The 20,503-nt window shown below is 38.8% G+C and overlaps 1 protein-coding gene across 2 annotated transcripts in view; it reads right to left on the reverse strand.

Moving 5' to 3' along the window:
- Window positions 1–20,503, reverse strand: part of FARSB (phenylalanyl-tRNA synthetase subunit beta) — a 60,395-nt gene that overhangs the window by 15,588 nt on the left and 24,304 nt on the right. The window contains exons 11-16 of one of the 2 annotated variants that reach the window (XM_049888308.1): window positions 20,138–20,199; window positions 19,643–19,850; window positions 19,091–19,171; window positions 15,050–15,142; window positions 13,493–13,610; window positions 2,037–2,192 (exon numbers count right to left, since the gene is read on the reverse strand). In XM_049888308.1, coding sequence (XP_049744265.1) covers window positions 2,037–2,192; window positions 13,493–13,610; window positions 15,050–15,142; window positions 19,091–19,171; window positions 19,643–19,850; window positions 20,138–20,199 — 718 coding nt within the window. The remainder of the gene's footprint in view (window positions 1–2,036; window positions 2,193–13,492; window positions 13,611–15,049; window positions 15,143–19,090; window positions 19,172–19,642; window positions 19,851–20,137; window positions 20,200–20,503) is intronic. The other variant, XM_049888309.1, reaches the window with a different exon arrangement.

Here is a 20,503-nt window from a genome sequence, read left to right on the forward strand (position 1 = left end):
GACACTCTTCTTAGCAGCTTAGTTTGAGATGGTTTGGAGTGGTCTTTTCCCCGCTGGTTCCTTTTTTTTTTCCCTTGACAGCAGGGCCTGTGTCCTATTTACCATTATCTTCTTAAAGCCTGCCTCATGACTGGGAATGCAGACTTCTGAGAAATAAATGTCTAAGAAACTTACTGAGACCAGAAAGTCACAATATTGAAGTGTTGGTTTATAGAAATATTGTCAATACAGAAGTTACACAGAGTATCGTATCTACAACATACTCTCCCCCAGTGGCCCATTCAGCTCTTTGCAACCTTTCCAGTCAGAAAGCAATCAGACCTCTCACACAGCACAGTCTGTGTTGGGGAACCAATTTTTACCAGTTAACTGCTTATGAAGTAAGATTTCTGAGAAAAGGCTCTGTAGAGAACATAAAGAAATATGTCACAGGAGATTACAGGTTGCTATTAGAGTGGATGGCAAGGTCTTTAGAGCAGAATTCTAGGAAAGTAAACCAGTGAACAAGAAGTAAGGCAACGTGGCCTCGGGGAAAGGACACTGGGAGGCAGGAGCCCTGGGTTCTATATGCGTGGCCCAGCCCACCTCACCTAACTCACCTGGCCCCAGTTCCCTCATTTGTAAAACCAAGGAACTGGACTGGACAAACCCCTAAATCCCCTCCAGTCCTAACACTCTAAAATTTCATAAGCATAACACATGTCTTTGTGGAATATTTCTAATGAGACATGTGGCAGAAAATGCAGGTAACAACTCCTTGCATCACTGAAGTTCTCAAATTTATTAAAATTAAAAAAAAAAAAAAAAGACAATCCACAAATCAACCTAGAAAGACTCATACATTTCAGGTTAGTGTATTTTCAAAAAAGGCTTAAAATAAACACGAAACAGTAACAAAAGTTAAACAAAAACAACTTCTGAGGATTAAGAGAAGTAAACCTAAGAGAAAAACAAAAATATTTTCCACTCTGCCTTGGACAAATGTAAGTAACTACAATTAATAGTTTGAAAAATGAATGCTCTATTAGAAATTTAAGATGCCAACAATGGTTATAAAAATGAGGCAGACAGTAGGAATCATTGGTAAAATATTTCTTTCAAGCTGTTTCAGGATCTCTTGTGTTAGCACAATGAACTTAGATTCAAGCTATGAGGATTTAAAAAGCAAAAATTTCAGAATTCCTTGGACAATGAGGAACTAACATATTAGGAATATATGTGCCCTTCCTAGTTTTTTTTTTTTTTTAGATAGACTAACTTAATCAACCGCCCAAGACAAAGATTTTACTGTGTTTGGGCTTTTAAAAACCAAACCCGCCAACGTCGATTCTGACTCACAGCGACTGTATAGGACAGAGTAGAACTGCCCCATAGGGTTTCCAAGGAGCAGCTAGTGGATTCGAACTGCTGACCTTTTGGTTTCCAAAACTGCTGACTAGGGTTTCCACTTGGGCTTTTAGGAGGGATGATTCCCACTCTTCCTCAGTCTACTTTATGACTAACATATGTAAGAAGCCCCGGTGGTACAGTGATATGGCTGCTAACCAAAAGGCTGGCAGTTCAAATCCACCAGGCGCTCCTTGGAAACCCTACGGGGCGGTTCTGCACTGTCCCCTTCAAGGATTGCTATGGCCTAGAATCAACTTGATGGCAATGGGTTTTTCACATATGTGAGGTCTTTCGGAGTCAGTTCTGAGGTGTTTTTCTTTTGCCCTAAAGGCTTCAGACAGGCCGCTTTCGAGCAGCCTATGCTCTCTCAGCTTCCAGTTTGGACTTATAGGTTCACCATGGTGCTGGTGGCTTGCAGGTGCCAGCAACTAGGGGTTACCATGGCTCACTGGAACAAAAATACATGGTGTGGATTTACACGTGCTTTGAAAGGCATTTTCTTAAAATGCTGGAGGGAAAAGGGATATTTTCTGCAAAATACTAACAATTAACTGAAGTTAAGCCTTATCCTCGCCCCTCCAACCAAACCAGGAATCTTTACCAAAAGTACAGCTCAGCCCCTTCTGGGTTCAGTGGATCTGTCCTACCTTCTGATGCTTTGATCACGTAGCCCCCTTTCCTTTCACCAGGAGGCACATTTAGCAGCTGCATGATTCTGTCCAGAAGCCCGTGGATTATCTCAAACCCAGGGCTCTTGTTATAGTGAACAGCACAGAGATGCCTGTAGTTCCTTGCACCTACATCTAGAAAAATAAAAGAATTGGTCACATGCATCATTGCTTTAGAAACTAATTTATGCCAATACAAATTTCGGCAAAGTCAACAAAAAAAGAAAGCTGATTAATAAACATACAGAGAAACATTTAGCCTCAGAAGTGCAAAATAAGATAAAATAGCCTTTTGCAACCATCAGTTTCTCTAAGATGTTTTTATTTAGGGAGATGCTGGTGCAGTGACTGTAATGCTTGACTGCAGTATAAATTGGTAAAACCCTTTGTAAACAATTTAGGAGTATCTATACCAGAGCCTTAAAACTTCATACTCTTTTACTCGGTAATACTATCCAAAGGACATAACCCTAAATACAAAAAAGGCTTTAGGTACAAAGGCATTCGCTGCAACATTATTTCCAATAGTGAAATTCAGAAACAACTAAATAGGGGCGTGGTTACATAAAATACATGCTAAGTACTAGTAATACTACATTTCTGAATCTGCATGATGGCTGCACTGGTGTCTACTTTATTATCACTGTTTGAACTCTATATGGTTGATACATACATTCCCTACAATTAAAACATGAAAACGAAGCAGAACACAACAGTTTATGAAAAGTACCATCACAACTATATATGACTATAACCATAAGCCAAAACATTCCATGCACAGGAAAAAAGACTGAAAAGAAATATATCTATATGTTAACAGAGGTCACTATGAGTCAGAATCGACTCACTAGCACACAATAACATCATGTTTGAGTGAGGATAATTTTTTTTACAAGTTTTATCTGTTTTCCAATTTTTCCTTGATTATATGTATTATTCTATTCTGAAAATTAAAACAAATTCTAAGAACTTGATATTTGCAACAGCCCAAGTGTCCTCTCATGGGCAAGCGGATAAATAAACTATGGTACATCCATACAATGGAATACTACTCAGCAGTAAAAGGGAGCAAACTATTGACAGACTTGACAACTTGGATAAGTCTCAAAGGCATTATGCTGACCGAAAGATGCCAATTTCAAGAGATTACATAGAGTGGGATTCAATTTAAATGATATTCTGGAAAAGACAAAACTATACTGATAGGAACAGCTCAGTTGTCTGGGGTTAGGTGCGAGGAGAGAAGGTGCTACAATGGTGCGATTTGAGGGTATTCTGGGGTGATGGAAACATTATGTGTCCCGACTATGGTGATGGTTACATGAATCTAAACCTTCGTGAAATGCATCTTAAAAAAAAAAAATTGCACAGCATATCAAGGTAGACTCAAATCCAGTGGTGTCATTTAAATTTATAATAGGTATATATACTTGGGGCCCTTTAATACTTCTTCATTGCTCCAAGATAAACACTGAATGAATGTTGACCTCGTTTTGCTTTTCAAATTAAGAGAAAGAACAAGCTAATACCTATCTGAGGAAACAGCTGAAAATAAAAAATTGCTTCATATTAGCATATTTTGACCAAAAACTCTCCCCCAGATTGGTTCCCACAGATAATTGTTACTAGCCATAGTGGACACAAAACAGATACACCCAGCCCTTCCAGATATCTAAATTATAAAGGGTCCCTGGGTAATGTAAGCTGTTAAGCACTCTGCTATTACCTAAAAAGTTGGCAGTTCAAGCCCACTCAGAGGTGCCTTGGAACACAGGCTTGGAGATCTGCTTCTAAAAGCTCACCATCTGGAAAATCCTATGGAGCAGTTCTATTCTGCACACTGGGGTTTCCATGAGTCGGAATCAACCCAATGGCAACTAACAACAACTGAATATACTCTGTGCCAGGTACTTAATACCTATCTACCTATCTATAATGTTTTAATTCCCAAAAAATCATACAAACCCACCGACCAAACCCACTACCGTCGAGTCGACTCTGACTCATTGCGACCCTATAGGACAGAGTAGAACTGCCCCATAGAGTTTCCAAGGAGCGCCTGGTGGATTTGAACTGCTGACCTCTTGGTTAGCAGCCTTAGCACTTAACCACTATGCCACCAGGGTTTCCAACAATCATACAAGGTAGGTATTATTATCACTATAAAACAGTTAAGGAAAAAAATGCTCAGAAAGATTAAGTAACTTTTCCAAAGCCAAACTAACTGGCTAAAACTAACCGTAATTAATAACCAGGATTTAACCAGCATTGACTCTAAAACCCATGCCCTTCACTATACTGTGCACCTTAAAGGATTTAGGTGGAAATAAACAAATTAGGGCAAACTTATGTATGGATGTATACCTACTTTACATAGTCAAAGATGTGCATCTGTGAAATGACTTTGATACAATAAACCAGTGTTTTAATTTTTTTTTAAAGTTCCCATGCATTTATCCTTGATAATTATAAATTCTATGTAATCAACTGGAATAAATTATTTTAGAAGTCAATAAACTAAATTATATTAAAAGTCAGTCATCAACAGTATTGTAACTCATGGGAAGTATATTCTGAGTTAAATTCCTAACGGAACCAATGTGGAGAAATAACCATTCTTGCCATTTAATATTTCTGGGTACCTACTGTGTTCAAGGCACTCCAATCCAGGTATCCATAGAGAGTAGAGATTAAAGCCTGTACAGAGCTTGCTCTGACTAAGGCCTCAATAATTATTTTCTAAGTAAATGAATAAAGCCTGGTAAGGGAGGGAAGGCACACACAAATAATCATCAAGGCCAGGACCAGCCGGGGGACCGCATTCTAAGTCAGCTCAAGAGCCAGCTGATGTGGAAAACGTATCATACGGCTGTCGCTCTCCATCCCCTCTGTTTTCAAGGAAAAGAACTTTGGTCTCTAAAAGCTTATAATCAAAGGTGTAAGAATAAAAGATCAATATTAAAACCTGGTGGGCATGAAACCAAACTAAACTAACCACATGCATAAACTAAAATGGGGCCTGATTCATCTGTGGATGCCCGCACCCTCCCTCTCTAGCTTGCTCTCGCGCTTTTTCTGTCTCTCCCTGAAGGGGAAAAAAATGAAATGAAACAGAACCAAATTATCCCTTTCATACTGCTGACTTGCTTCTGGGTATCTCTGCCATGTGGTACCCATTTGTTGGTGTCACATGCTTCCACTTGAATACACAGACACGTATTGAAACGACTTTGTAGTTCCATTTTTGCTGTGAGGGACTTAGCCCAATAGTAATGCCACCCTTCAGAGCTGGGCAAAAGAACTGCAAGTTTATTTTGGTAACCTCTGCTTGGGAGTGCTTTTTTCCTGATCTCCAAATTATGTAAAACTTGCCTTTCTGATAAGAGTGCAACATCTGGATTAAAGTCTTAGAATTTTAAAAAACAAATTAAGTGATATTTGGTGGTCAGAATAGTGAAATTACAATAAAAAATACAGGGCCTTAAAAAAATATATATTTGATTTCATTCCATAGAAGTCTCAGGATGTTTAACAGCACACACATGCAATAATGAACTGTATGTTTTTAGAATTAATTTTGCAATGTTTTTAAGAGAGGCCACTGACTTTTAGGACTATATATTAAACACACCATAAGAATTAGATTAAACTCATTAATCAGGTCCCCCCTCTCGGCCCCACCGACTGGCTGGTTTTCACATCTCCCATGGGCTACCACTCCATCTAGACTTTTTTCCTCACATCTTGCTAAGATGTTCCCGCTACCGTAGATGAATTGAATGAAAAGAGAAAATAACCACATACTCCGTTCCACCCATTCCTCCTACAAGAAACTGCTAGGTATAGTAAAATTCCCATTTCCTGATATCTTGCACCGAGAGGCCATATTACATCACAGGAAGTTCACTGACTGCATGCCACAAAATAAGAACGATTTAAATTTTATGCCAAAACTAGAGCTTGTTGGAAATGCCTCAGTTCTTTATAACTCAGTTAACAGACCTCTTGTGTCATACCATCAAACAATTCTGCTTTTTAAATGGGCCTGCCAAGTATGTCAGGCTAAATTATACATGTATTTCACAGACTTCAAAGTACTGCCTGAAGAGGCTGATCTAAACCACCCAAAGGAGGGGCAGCTGGCCACGACTCTATAAACTGAAAGAACATGCCAAATGATTTTTCAAAGAAGAGAAAAGGAAAAGAATGTATGTGATGTCCCCTGGTAGGTGACTACTGCGCATAACGCAGATGTTTAGAACAGGCTCCTGCTCAGTGGAGATCCTCTTTCACCAAGGTACCAGCGATGAAAAGCAAACGAGGGGTGCTAGGTTATGTTATCATATATGGGACAGACTGGAAAACAGCAGAGCCTTCGAGAGAACCTTTCCGTCCTTGTTCTCATCCGTATCCACGAGGCCCAAATAAAGATACTGGGAGAAGGGGGTTCTGGGAGACCAGTAAGGTTTCCCGGCTAATCAGGGGCTGATCCTAAGCTTGAGATTAATACTGTGGCCAAGCTCAGAAAATAAAGATAAATCACCCTGATGTTTAAGTCTATTCCATCCAACAAATTCACTTTAACATTAGTACCTGAAAGACCCAAAAGGTGGTATTGCAGATATTACATATCCCTAGAGAATTTCAAGGTCGGCCTAAAGGATTACAAGAGCTGAAAGCATCCTACGAAGATGTAACACCTTGAAAAATGATACCTAATAGTGGGAAATGGGAACTTTCATACACTCTTGGGAGGACTGTGAACTTTGAAACAATCCTTCTTTTGAAAGAGAATTTGACAAGGTATCAAACATTTCCGTGCACATTCCCATGGACTGACCCATTTTTATTTCTAAAGTACGTATCTGCACAAAAGTACCTGGATGTTCACTGCAACACATTTTTAGTAAAAGCCTGCTAACAATCGAAATATTTATCACTACAGTCTAAGTCAATAAATTATAGTGCATCCCTCTGCCAGAACATCATGTAGCCCTTAAGAAGAATGAGGCGGATGGATGTCCACAGTATGTATTCATAGGAAAAAGCAAGGTGTCACAACAGAACAAGTTTTATCTTGTTTTTGTAGATGCTACAAGTATCCATAGCTCTGGCTCTATAAAGAAATGTAAAACATATGGTTGAATATGCATAGGAAATGCCTAGTATTAGGGAGAAGTGGGATACTTATATATATATATATATATTTTTTTTTTTCCAAATGGCTGATTTTTTGGAAGTAGATTGTCAGGCCTTTCTTCTGAGGCACCTCTGGGTAGACTCAAACCTCCAATCTTTTGGTTAGCAGTTTGCATGTTAACTGCACCACCCAGGGACTCCAGATACTTTTTTTTTTTTTTTTATGGCTTTAACAAAGAGAAATTTATTCTCTCACAGTCTAGGAGGCTAGGAGTCCAAATTCAGGGTTTCAGCTCCAGGGGAAGGACTTTTTAATAAAAAGAATAAAATTACACTTAAGTTAAAAGTATGTATTCTTGAAAGCTATTAAAGATACTATAAACATACTTTCAATTTAAAAAATAAACACAGTAAAACTTAAGAACAATCTTTCTTGTAACATTTTTATATTACAGCCCTAAAGTATAGGGTCTTTCTTTTTTAGATAATGCTGAAAAACCACGAAACAAATGCGAGGAGAAACTATGACCTTTGCAATGCACAAATGAAAAGTTGTGTCCTCATAGGTTGGTTTTTATTTCATTAACGTAAACCTGGAATGGATTTTTATCTATTAAAAAATATCATATTCAATGCATGGCAAAGCACATTATATTCACGTTAGCCGATCTTAACTATGTGGAACTAAACAAACTAAAATAACTTTCTATATTAAAAATGATGTATCTGTACAGCGAAGATGCCATCACATATGCGAATGATGCTGCTTCAAACATTGTAATGTTAATCCTCCTTACACCCATACTTTTTGAATTATTAATTGGAAGTTCTACATGCCAAAAATATGAAATAGTAAAATTAAGTTAATCCAGACTGGTGACATAAGCTCCCTTCAGAAAACCACATTCCACATGTGGATGCTTCCATTATTTGATGGCTGTTGAATAAATGGACAATTTCTAAGAGCTGAGAAAATACAGCACAAGCCTGTAATCAGAAGTTTTTACCAAGCTCTTTATCAAGAAGAGAGTTTCACGAGAAAACTATAAAGATCTGCCTCCATATTTTAGTAGCTTACAATATAAGACAGATCCACGAACACTAGAGTACATACATATATGGTACAAACTGGCAGTAGATTGAAAGAATAAACCAAATCACAACAGCACAGTGAACTAGTTATGGTCTACGGCAGCCATGGCAGTCCAGAGAGGAGAAAGGAACAGGAATCGTATATATTGAAAGTAAAGTTAAAAAAAAAAAAAGTTGATTTCCACATTCAAACTAGGTGGGGTGAAGAAAACTAGGTGATTCTCTGATTTAGACAAGCTTCATAGAGAATATGAAATTTCAGAAACTATTTAAACAGTGCTTTGGGGGGCTAGGGAAATGCAGTTTGTACCAGGATTGCAGCAATGCCTTGGAGGAAGGCGGGTGGCGTGAGCAAGAAAGGCAGGCTTGGAGCGATGTGCTTGGTGAGGAAATCCAGGTAACTGGAGCTCTCTGAGTGGTCAAGGGCTGTTAACCTACTCCATCTACTATAATAGTTATTAACATCCAAAAAATTTTAAATGCAGTAGTTGAAACTAAGGTGCAAGGCAATTTGATTATCAGTGTTCTTCATAGATATATGTCCAAATGGTAATTGTGTCATGTTAAATCTAAATCACCTGATGTACTTTACAAGGCCAAACTAGGTCTTCCTCTCTTAGACTCTTGATCCTTTTAAAGGTAAACAGACTCAACCTCGTGATGTGTTTCCTCCTGTCCTTTCTGTGAGATTTTAGACATACCAGCAGCTTCAGTGACCATCAAGGAATAAAGTGTGATTACAGGATTCAATCTGCATTTAATAAAAACCTGGAATATATGACTTTGCGAAATATAGTTGTTTTTCTGGGCACAAAGATTAGCAATCCATAATTAGGTCCTTTGTCCCCCTGAAGTAATGTGTTTACCATTTTGTCTATAGTTATTCCGGACATCGAAGAGAATAAACAAAAATATTAACGACCAAAACCCACCAATAACTCACCCAGATGCCCCCTAGGAGTAATTTCAGTGCTGGCTCTACGGACTTCCCTGCTACAAAGCTGAAAAAAGTATCCCAAGGCAGTCTGCATTCAACTTCTCATTCCAAACACACATGCCACTCTGCCCAACAAAAGGCATCAATCAGCTTCGACTCTTGAGTCATGACTAATTTTTTAAAATGTTGCAGCCACTTTGGATCTGGAGGTTCAATAAATGCAGTGGCTGGCGCAGCCTCAAAGAACCTGAACGTGTCTGATTTAGAGAGGAAGTGTTAGCACTTGAGAAGTGTGCTTGGCTGAGTCTCTAGGCTGGCAGCCTGACAGCCTTACACCACATAGACCATCAGTCAAAGAAGTCCTCACTGGCATAATAAACTGTCCCGTTAGGTCAAGCATGAGAACAGGGGCTGATAGTCCATCTACTCTGAGAGGGAGGCAGTCAGATAAAATGTGTGGGAGGCATATTGAAATCCAGCGTGGATTCCATTTTCATTTCCACTGTGGAAGATATACTTACCTACACAAAACTGATGTGAGCCTGGGAGTGTTGGGTTTTTTCTTAATATTATTCAACATGTATGTAAGTGGCAGATGTTGCTCATTCCTCTGTGCTCCTGGGGCACCTTCACGTTCCCTATGAACACTATCTGTAAGAATCTGCTCACTGCTCTGTCTTTCCTTTAAGACTGGAAACTCTTTCCCCTGTATACCAAGCAATCCCTAGCAAAGGAAAGGAACTCCAAAAAACTTTTCTATCCATGCACTGAGCTAGACTGCCCACTCTCGCTATCTACCCACCCCTTTTGAACTAGTACTTTGAATATTACCCCCGCTAATGAAGATTTGAGAAGCTTCCAAACTAACTGGAAACCTCTATCATTTGATTTTTGACAGTCTAGATTTTTTCTTCAAAGAAAGTCACCTTATCTGGGAGGATATGGCTAGTATAAATCCAACAGAGAGGTGGTTACTGCTTTGAGACAGTAAAAACACTCATGCTCCATTTACTGAAAAGGAACGGGAGATGAATTACTTCAAAAACACCATTCCTGTTTTCTTAATTCCAATGTTAGTACTTTTTGTTTTTCCTATCCTAAAAGAGGGTGCAAAAGAAGAAGAACCAAGTAAGTCAAAGGTTCAGATAAACAATAGTCCCAAGGACCTTAGCAAAGTGATATTAACCCTTTAATGGCCAGCTAAAGTTTTCACGACCAGAATGCTAGCTATCTGGCCTGCGGGATAGCTGATGTACCGATAACAATAATGAGGATATCAAACAGTACTAACTACGTAGTAAAACTTTTCAAAATGCAATTTCATTTCACCCTTACAACAAATCTAATAGGTGCCATTATTTTCCTCATTGCGAAGATGTGGAAACTGAGCCACAAAGAGGTTAAGTAAATTGCCCAAAGTTAAGCAGCTAGTGAGTGGCAGGCCCTCTGACTCCAGTCTCTCTGGACCCCTGATGCTGTGCTGCCTCGCCTACACAGACCTCCATGTGCGCCAGATGACAAGCTGGGGACCCACACACACATACTTAGGATAATCCGCCAGAAAAGCTTCTTCTGTTATGAAATAAAATCCAGCCCTAAATAATAAAACAAACCCAACCCCACTGCCATGGAGTCGATTCCAACTCACATCGACCTTATAGGACAGGACAGAATTGCCCAATAAGGTTTCCAAGGCTGTGATCTTTATGGAAGTAGACGGCCACATTTTTCTCCGGAGGAGTGGCTGGTGGGTTCAAATGGCCGACCTTTTGATCAGCAGCCAAGCGCTTAACCACTGCACCACCAGGGCTCTTTGCTAAACATAAAACACCCCAAATAAATTAAAACCAACCTCTGTTTTCAAGACGGTAGACTTACTGTGTACATTTACCTCCCCTCCTTCTTCAAATCCCACTGATACGATACAGCATTTTAAAGAAACAGAATAAATCATTATGGGGCATGGGAACAGGAAAGAATAATATCAGACAGAATTGAATTGATGGGAAAATAGCAGAATAATTACAACTAAAAACACGTATAAAAGAAGACTGCTCTTTAAGTAGACAAGAACCATTCTTTCTGATGAAGCAAAATATAGCAGAAATGAAATCTTTGAGTTAAAAGTATATGGACTGGGTTTCTGGGGTGAACACCCGGGTGATTTGTTAAAAGATGGCCTATAGCATTAATGCTTAAGAACAGCTCTCTAAACAGGAAAGTCATCTTCAAGAATGAGCCTTGGGGCCAGAAAGAGAAGCAGAGTAGAGTCCATGCCTTCCCAACAAATACACACCTCCACCCAGGACTGCACTGCAGTAAAGTGCTCATACCTACATTGAAACCTCCCTTGTGGCAATTGTGAGGATTCCAGCTTGTTTCCCGCTGTCACCTTCTAGGCTCTGAGCCTCCAGTCCACTAGCCTGCACAGCCTCGTAGGGAGCCCTTGCAATTAGGGGAGAGGCTTATTCCTGAAAAGCATTATAGTATTATAGAACTTTTGAGGAAGCTTAGTCTAATTAGCCAAATCCAGTATTTATAAATATGCATGGATATAACCAAAGATCAAAACAGCATAAAAATCAGAGAGCTAAGATGAAAGGCAACAAGTCAAAGCAAACAGAAAAATCCGACACTGGAGTTATAACAAATTCTCAGTTATCTCAACCAATGGAGGATTTGAGGCACAAGAACCCTCAAACTATTTGCAGCTGGCAAAGAAAATGCTTTCTGATTTCTATTCCAGATTTACTGCCCAAAACACAAATTCTACATAGACTGCTATTAAAATGAACTTTTATTCTCTGAGGACACGTGCACTGAGACTTAAACTTTAGCTCTGGCGTCAAGTCCAATAGTTCTACGTGACCCTACACAAGGCACCACTTTTCTAGCTCAATTTTCCTATATATGTTACATGGGGATATTTCTTGTGCCATCTGTCTCAAAGAGATGTTTTAACAATCAAAAGATAAAAAGTATACTTAAAATCTTTTTTTGAAAAGTAAAAAGTACTATACGAATGCAAGGCAATGCTGTTAACTAAAGATAGGCTGACACTGGCGAATGGACAGAATCCAGCCTTGGTTGAAAAGTCACTATGGACAGTTGATATAGGGTCAAGGTGGTCATACCTTTAGAATATTTTCTAAGATGGGTAAATTCATAACCAATTGTTTCTGACTAGTTTTGGTCATTAAGAATGATGCCACAGTATCTTCTTTAGGAGGAAGCTAAGGAAAAGGCCTTTGCATTTGCCATCTTATTCAAAAGAACGTTCAGGAAGTCCATAGACTCTAGAGCAAGAGTCGCTGAATAGACAATGCTGGGTCTTGAGCTGTTAAATCCAGGGAACCTAGGAAACGCTGCCAGCGGTTTAGTCATTTGAGGGCACCACTCACCAAGGACCACCAGAAAGACAGCTTGAAGCAATCACAGTCTGGCTTGTGTCAGAGACTAGAGACATGGATGTCTGCATGGAATAGGCCTCCCTCACAACCAGGTTTAGGTATTTACTAAATATACAATATATTTATGAAACAACTCCTGTGTTCCAAATGATGGACCAAGCTACTTCCAGGACTAACAAGCCCAGATCATACTCAAAATGGAAAGAAAGTGATATAACAGAGATTGTGAGGAGTCATGATAAACTAGAATGACTTGATATGAAGTACATTAAAACGATATGCCTAAAAGTCATGTGATAAAGGAATAAAAAAAATTTTCCACAGTACTTTTCAAGTTGAGGTTTTAATAGGGCTCTTCATAAATCTTACTAAATTCTTTGCTAAAATGTGCTTTACATGAAAAGGGATAAGAGACACAGCAACCAACTATCTAGACCTTGCTTGGATTCTGACTCAAATAAATCTACAATAAAAACTACATTTATGAAACTGGGAAAATTTGAATACTAGGCTAGATATTTGATGATCTTATGGCATGATAACGGTGTTAGATTATTAAAATAAAAAAATGAGAACAAAATAGAAGTAGTGATCTTTATTTTTCAGAAATATATACTAAAGTATTTACTGACAAAATATTATAATGCCTAGGATTTACATTAAAATAATATGGGGAAGTAGGTGGGGGTATAGATGAAGGAGACTGGTCACGTGTTGACAGTTGTTGACACTGGGTGCTGGGTTCATAGAGGTTAATTACACTATTTCCTCTACTTGTACATGTGTTTGAAAAATTTCATAATGCAAAAAAAAAAAAAAAATTTTAAGCATATTCATTGACGGTGACTCATTCTTACCTCTGCTAGAATCTTTTACTACAATGTCTGAGATTTCAAACAGCTTCAGAGGAAGGGGCATCTTCCGATTCGCGGCTATTGTCTTTAGAAGGCCAGGAAGAAGGGTAGTGCGTGCCACCTGCAGGAGAAGACGTGAAACTGCACTGACCAAATGGGAACCAAACAGATCTTCTCGGTTAAAGACAAGCCAAAAGACTCCTTGGCTTCACAGGAAGATATTTCAGGAAAACCCAAATCATTTTTAATTGTCAATTCCAGGACCACTAAAATAACTGAAAAGACTCTGGCTTCCAAACTTACAAAATGAAAAATCAGAAATCTGATTAAAAGTAAGTGAGCAACATGCGTCTGCTTCGACTCAACCCCTACAAGTACGCCAGCATAACCAACCAGACCACATCCCGCAACTACCCAGCGTCCCTCTGAGATGACGGCAACATACGCAAGCCATCCCTGCCCCTCTGTTGATAGGGAAAAGTGGCACACATCAGTAATGATAACCTGTTTATCTGTTGATAAAAAAAAAAAAAAAAAACGATAAAGCAGGGGTAAAATATAGAATCTGTCAAGTCTAAAAGACATACTCACTGTCATTTCTAATGTATTTGATGCAGAAATATTGATTCTTAAAACCGTGCTAAGCCATAGCTATTTATAGTACCATTTAATGGATTTCTGTTTGTTTTCTTCCCACTTACACAAAATAGGTACAACAGGCTGTAAACCCTAAAGAACATAAGAGATACCATATCTTAATAAACCTATCAAACTTGATTAATAAAACTGGGAGAAAAAGGGAAATTTGGAATAAATCAAATAAAAATCCATTGAGATTTACTGAAAATCACTCTAACCAAATACAGTGACCTCAAAAAACATGAAAACTTGTTATCGCAATTCTTCCGAAACCAGTCAAAGGATTCTTCAAAGCTCCGGTACTGAATGTCGAGGAAGAACCCAGGTACTTGACGCATATTATTTACCAATCGGTTATTTAATTAGTGTAGCTCTAACCTAGGTAGCTCTACGGAATTTAGTAGGTTTAATATTTACTATTAAAGTATCATTCTCATTAAAATCTTTCTAAACTCTACATGAAACTGCCAATAAACTAGAAAATTACAATGAAAGACAAAGACAGCAGAGTCAAGAATTTAATGGGGGTACTGAGAACAGGTTTTGATTCTTTTATTACAAATGAGTAGAAAAGAGATGAAATTTGAAAATAATATTTAAAAAATCAATTATGAAATGAAAAGTTCAGACTAAAGAGACTGGGCCATTTACAACAATTAAAAAAAAAAGAAGAGATTGGGCTAGATAGCACAAAGCAAGTGAGAACCAACTATAAAGTTAACTAAAAAATAATAAAAAAAACTTTTAAGAATTTTTGCCAGCAAAGCCTGTAAGAACCAACTACAAACTTACCCAAAAAGAGATTATAAAAAAAGCTTGTAAGACTTTGTCATTTGAAATATAATAACAGAAGCGCCTTTTCCTAACCCATGCATTGCTTCTTGGTTTTTACCTAAATTCTTATCTACTTAAAATTCGTACCTGAAATTCTGCTGTTTTAGGATTACTTATGTGCACTGCCTTTGTTGCAGAGATATCCAAACCAAGTTTATCAGCAATATCTTCTTGGGAGCACTAAGAAGTACATACAAAATAGATCAATATGGAAAAACAGTGGCTAAATTTAATATAAAAATTATTTAATGCTGTAAGTCAACTTACGATGCTCTTGTAGCAATGTACATTCTCTACATAAGTCAGTAAGTTAAGAAGAAGGTAAGCATAAACATACATCTATTAATTTCAGGCCCATAGCAGATGCAACTTAACATTAATAGTTCTCTTACCAGAACTTCTAACCTGGATTCAGAGCTAAGGTGAATGTTCACATGGAGACGGTGGTATTATCTGCACCTCCGGTCTTATTTATAGATTCCTTACCCACTCCCTAAGTCTTACACATTTCTCTGTCTTTACCTAAAACACCCCCCCAGCCCTACTTGCAGCCATCCCGGAAACCAGTGTGGTAGGTAGAAGTCAGCCCTGGTGGTACAATGAATAAGCACTTGGTGGTTCAAATCCATCCAGCCACTCCTTGAAAGAAAAGGCATGGCGATCTGTTCCTGTAAAGCTTGTAAGCTTAGGAAACCCTATGGGGCAGTTCAACTCTGTCTTACAGGGTTGGTATGAGTTGGAATCAACTCGATGGCACACAACAACAACAGGCAGAAGCTACACAAATAAACTCACTGACTATTAGACACATCATGTCCAATAAATGAGACGAGATGATAGAAATAATGTGCCTGGCACAGAGTAAGCACTTGATAAATATTAATAATGATGATGATAAATAAATCATTACTAAGAATGAACAATGATTACACACCTTGATGCTAGCTTTCTGGAAAAGAATTTAAAACTTAACATGAAAACTAATGTGCCATCATATTACTGTACTATTTTCCAACATTGGGCAATATTGCTCATCTCACTGTTCTACAAATGGTCTTCAAGGACTAAATGATCTGTTTTCGCTTAGAAAAAAGGATGGTGTAGAACAAGTGAACTGGTAACCACTTCCTGCCAGTTCTAGTGACTCTTGCCATGCTTTCTTGGGAAAGATTCTGAAGCCACATCCAGGCTGAGCAGAAGAGAGTGCTGGGATCTATGATGGCTGCAGAGAACAGTGTGTGTGTGTTGGGGCGGGGGGGGGGGGGGGAGGGCAGGGCCAGGCCTGTGGCTACAACTGCTTCTTCTATGGCATGGGGAGTTTTTGTAACAAGATTTCAAGATTTAGATATGATGTCATCACTAAATGAGGACATGCAACTTACACGATGCAACTCACTCTCAAACAGAACTAGCACTGACTGTCTCCATCAAAGAATAAACTGCTCCGCAGACACGTGGCTACATAGCTAAGTATATGAGTAACCTTGCGCTTTATCACAAGGGTGGACAATGAGATACAGCAATAAGAAGCAGTTTAAATCAAGGTAGCCTTAAGTGGCAATAGCTAGGTATATTAAAAAAAAAAGTTGCTGTCAAGTCGATTCCGACTCATAGCAAACCCCCAAGACAGAGCAGAACTGCCCCATAGAGTTTCCAAGGAGCGGCTGGTGGATTCCAACTGCTGACCTTGGGGTTAGCAGTTGAGCTCTTGACCACTACACCACCAGGACTCCAAGTTAGGTATATAGGAAGGTACATTTTAAAAATGTTATTTATATGTTTATTTTAAAGTGTTAGATAAAAATATAACAAGTAAATGAAGCCCATAATTTTTACAGATATTATTGCTTATAAGGCCAAAGTAGGTATTTTGTATTAAAAGAGAGTTAATTTAAAAGAAAATATTATAACCAGCATGCAGATACAGCAAAAGTCATAATGATGAGATGTGAATTCCTGATATTTGGAAAATGAAAAACTATTCTTTAGAAAGAGGGGCTGTTACTCTAGTGCGAAACCAGATGCACCTATACAGACCCTCTTTGCACCTGAGGCTTCTAACTTTCTAAACACCTTTAGTGTTGTAGTTCCTAGAGGAAAAGTCTTCTCACAAATCGGAAACTTTCCACCACCCTGCTTCTTCCCCCCTAGTGGAACTGTGTTTTAAAGTGACTTCTGACAGCACTGTTTCCAACAGCCCTGGTGTGGCAGCTCAGTCACAGGCCTGGGATGCAGACAGGCCTGGGCTTGAATACCTGGTCCACAGTGGGCTGGCTCTGTGGCCTGGGACCAGTTACTTAAACTAACTGCTGGTAAGACAGGAATGCCTGCCTCACAGGGCTGGACTGTGGAGAAATGGGACTAGGTCCACAGAGCCCTCGGTGTGGGGTGAACACTCTGCAGAGCCACCACAATTCGGGGTCAGAGTATGTGCTCTTCTCAGGGAAAATACATGCAAAACCGTTCACAATAGTTAGTTCTGTTAAGGAAAATAGGATTTGAAGTGGGGAAGGGAACTGAAGGGGAACTCCCATGGTTTATTCTACATAGCTCTGTAAAGTCTGAATCTTTTGTATTCCTGTGCCATTTATATAATTTCAAAAAATAAAAATAAACTTCTCTGTTTTTTGCATTTCATTTTACATGAAATCACCGATGCTCATGTCTCCTTCTCTCTCTCTCTCTATGTACATACACACAGAAGAAATACAACCAGAATGCTCCTTACAAGTGAGGATGGCAAGACTTCAGCTTGCTTCCTTTGGACACGTCATCAGGAAAAACTGATCACTAGAAAAGGACATTATGGTTGGTAAAGTGAAGGGTCAGTGAAGGTGAGGGAGGCTTCTTGTGGCACAGGTTGACACAGTGGCCGGAATGATAGACTCAAACACAGCAATGATCAAGAAGATGGTACAGGACCAGGCAATGCTTTGTTCTGCTATACATAAGGTCACTATGGATTGGAGCTGACTTAACAGCACCTAACAACAACATATATATATGTATATATACATAAACACATAAGCACATATGCGTGTGCACGTGTGTGTATATATGTATATATACATGTATGAACAACATGGTTCTACAGACCCAGCATACATAGTATGGGGCTATGGAAAAGCACTTAGGAACCAAAGGTCAGGATTCTGGTCACAGTTTTGCTTCTGTGTAAAATTGTTAGGTACTTATCCTCTCCAGGCCTCAGGCTTTTTCACTGGTGTAGTACCTGGCAAACAAAAGATGCTCAACAGAAGTTGTGGGGAGAATAACTGCTCAACCAGAAAAATGAAGGTGTTGAACTAGAAGATCGCTAAGGTCCTTCCAATGTTGATGTGCCACGAACTGCAGATGCTCAAGAAAGGGCCGTGAGAGAGGCCGTATCTCCTTATGGTCACTCCTACTCCCACCTCCAGTAAATACTCTAAAGGGGTGAGAATTTTAGGGCTAAAACAAGCTATCCTTTTTTGGTTGTTTTTGTGTGTTTTGCCCTCGGTTGTTAAGCTGAAACTTAGTTGAATACTCAGGAACTACACTGTATGCATCACAGAAATGCTCAGCAAAAGAGAAAAGAGAATTACAAATTGCATACACATTTTATTCTTTCAAATGATCAATCTGGTGGCGGAGGGGAGCATCCATCTCTTCCTGTAATAAAAGTCATTTCCTGATTTAGGCTTTTTATGTCAGCTTTTCAACTCAAAGCAAATGTTTGTGAACACATTCAAAGACAAAGAAATAAGTTTAATGTGGAACAGTCCAAAAGCCCTTAACCAGGGTGGCATCTCGTAGGCATGGCCATAACCAAGTTAAGACCAAAAGTTTCTAAATTGATAAACTTGGTTTTGAAATTCATCAGAAACCCTTAACATTTACATGATACTATAAAATATGTTGCCATTTAAGTCACTTTTTCTAGTCCTTCATATTTTTCTGTTACTAAAAAAGAAATCTTCAATACTTATTTACCAGATATGGTATAATCTCAAATAACAATGTCATTCTTCTAGAACCTGGAGATTTTAGTTGTCTAGATTTTATCAATTCACATAGGAATCGTAGAATAAATAATTTAGAGATTCAAAGTAAACAAGCAGCTGAGCAGAAAAAGCACGTAAGACGTACCAGAGCAAAGGTAAGCCCCTCAGTGAAGCCAGCTGCCGCCATGTCATGTCTTAGAAGTTCTGTGAGCTTATTAAGAGGAAACTAAAGAAAAAAAAAGGATTCATTGTATTTCCATCAATCAAATTTCCTATTTTTTAACAAAAAGATTCAGACAGAACACATCATTAAAGAGAAAGCCTTTCTAAGGTACTGTTAGTCCCACCATCACCTCCTCCCCACGTGTCACCCCACTATTCATACAGATGCACAAATCCCCTCTCCCACACACCATGCCTACCTTCAACCCCAGTTCAGAAAATGAATTTCCCAGTTTAGAGATTCAAAAGGGCTCCAAGCTTGAAATCTGTCTTTCTTCAAAGAACTAGTCATCACAGGTTTTCAACTTACTCTGATCAATTGGGCATCTCTTTTGTATCCTCCCAATAGCAAATGCCTCTCGTAGCATGCCAAAATACTGTTTAATCTCTCTGTTCGGCTTTTCTCCAAGTCTTCCTGGCACTCAGTAATCAGTTCCTAACAATAAGGTGTCTTTATTTAAAGGTGCAATCTTACTTGATTAGCTATGGTGTACGTTTTCGGAAGACTCATCTGAATGTTGTTATATCCATAAGCAATGGCGGCATCTTCTACAATATCACAGGCATGGATAATGTCAGCTCTGGTTGGAGGGATTTCAATCTCTATCTGATTCCCATTGCCTATGACTTCTGACTTTAAATGCATCCTGGTCAGAAGTTTTGCAAGATTTTCTGGAGTTTCTCTGAAATAGGAATGTATGAAACATAAGCTTCACTGGATTATTTAAAACATGTTAATATTCTGCTTTAAAATATCCTACTACCTGAAACAGTAACCCTTCTTTTTTGAGTTCCATTTTTATTAGACCCTACACATTCTAAGAGCTGATGTTCCGTCAACACTTAATTGACTCTGAAGGGGAATCAAAACCCTCTTCCAAGCATTCTTTCAGGAAAGATTAAATACTCTCACATGCACGTCATTCTTGAGTTCTTTCAACAATAAGTAAGTGAAGTTTTCAGAGCATACCTGATTCCAATTTTTTTGTTAATTAGATCAGCTCTCACTATCTCCTTTCGGTAAGCCAGCTCCTTAAAAAGAAAAAGAATAGTTGAGAAGCTTAAATTCAGGGCTTCAAACTGGTTCCTTCTGGGTCGCCTCTCTGCTGAGAATTTGCAATCCACTCCAGATATACTGACTCAGAATCTATAGTTTGGAAAGATCCCCAGGTGATTCTTATGTACAATAATTTTGAGAGCCACATTGTTAAAATGTAGATTCAGATTCAGTATATCTAGGGGTAGAAAGGCAAATTCTCAGCAGGGGGTGGAACTGGAAGAAACAGTTTGAAGCCCTGCTTAATCATTCCCCATCAGATACTGTTTTTGACTCTTT

The sequence above is a fragment of the Elephas maximus genome, chromosome 6 (assembly GCF_024166365.1).
Source record: "Elephas maximus indicus isolate mEleMax1 chromosome 6, mEleMax1 primary haplotype, whole genome shotgun sequence".
Taxonomy (NCBI): domain Eukaryota; kingdom Metazoa; phylum Chordata; class Mammalia; order Proboscidea; family Elephantidae; genus Elephas; species Elephas maximus.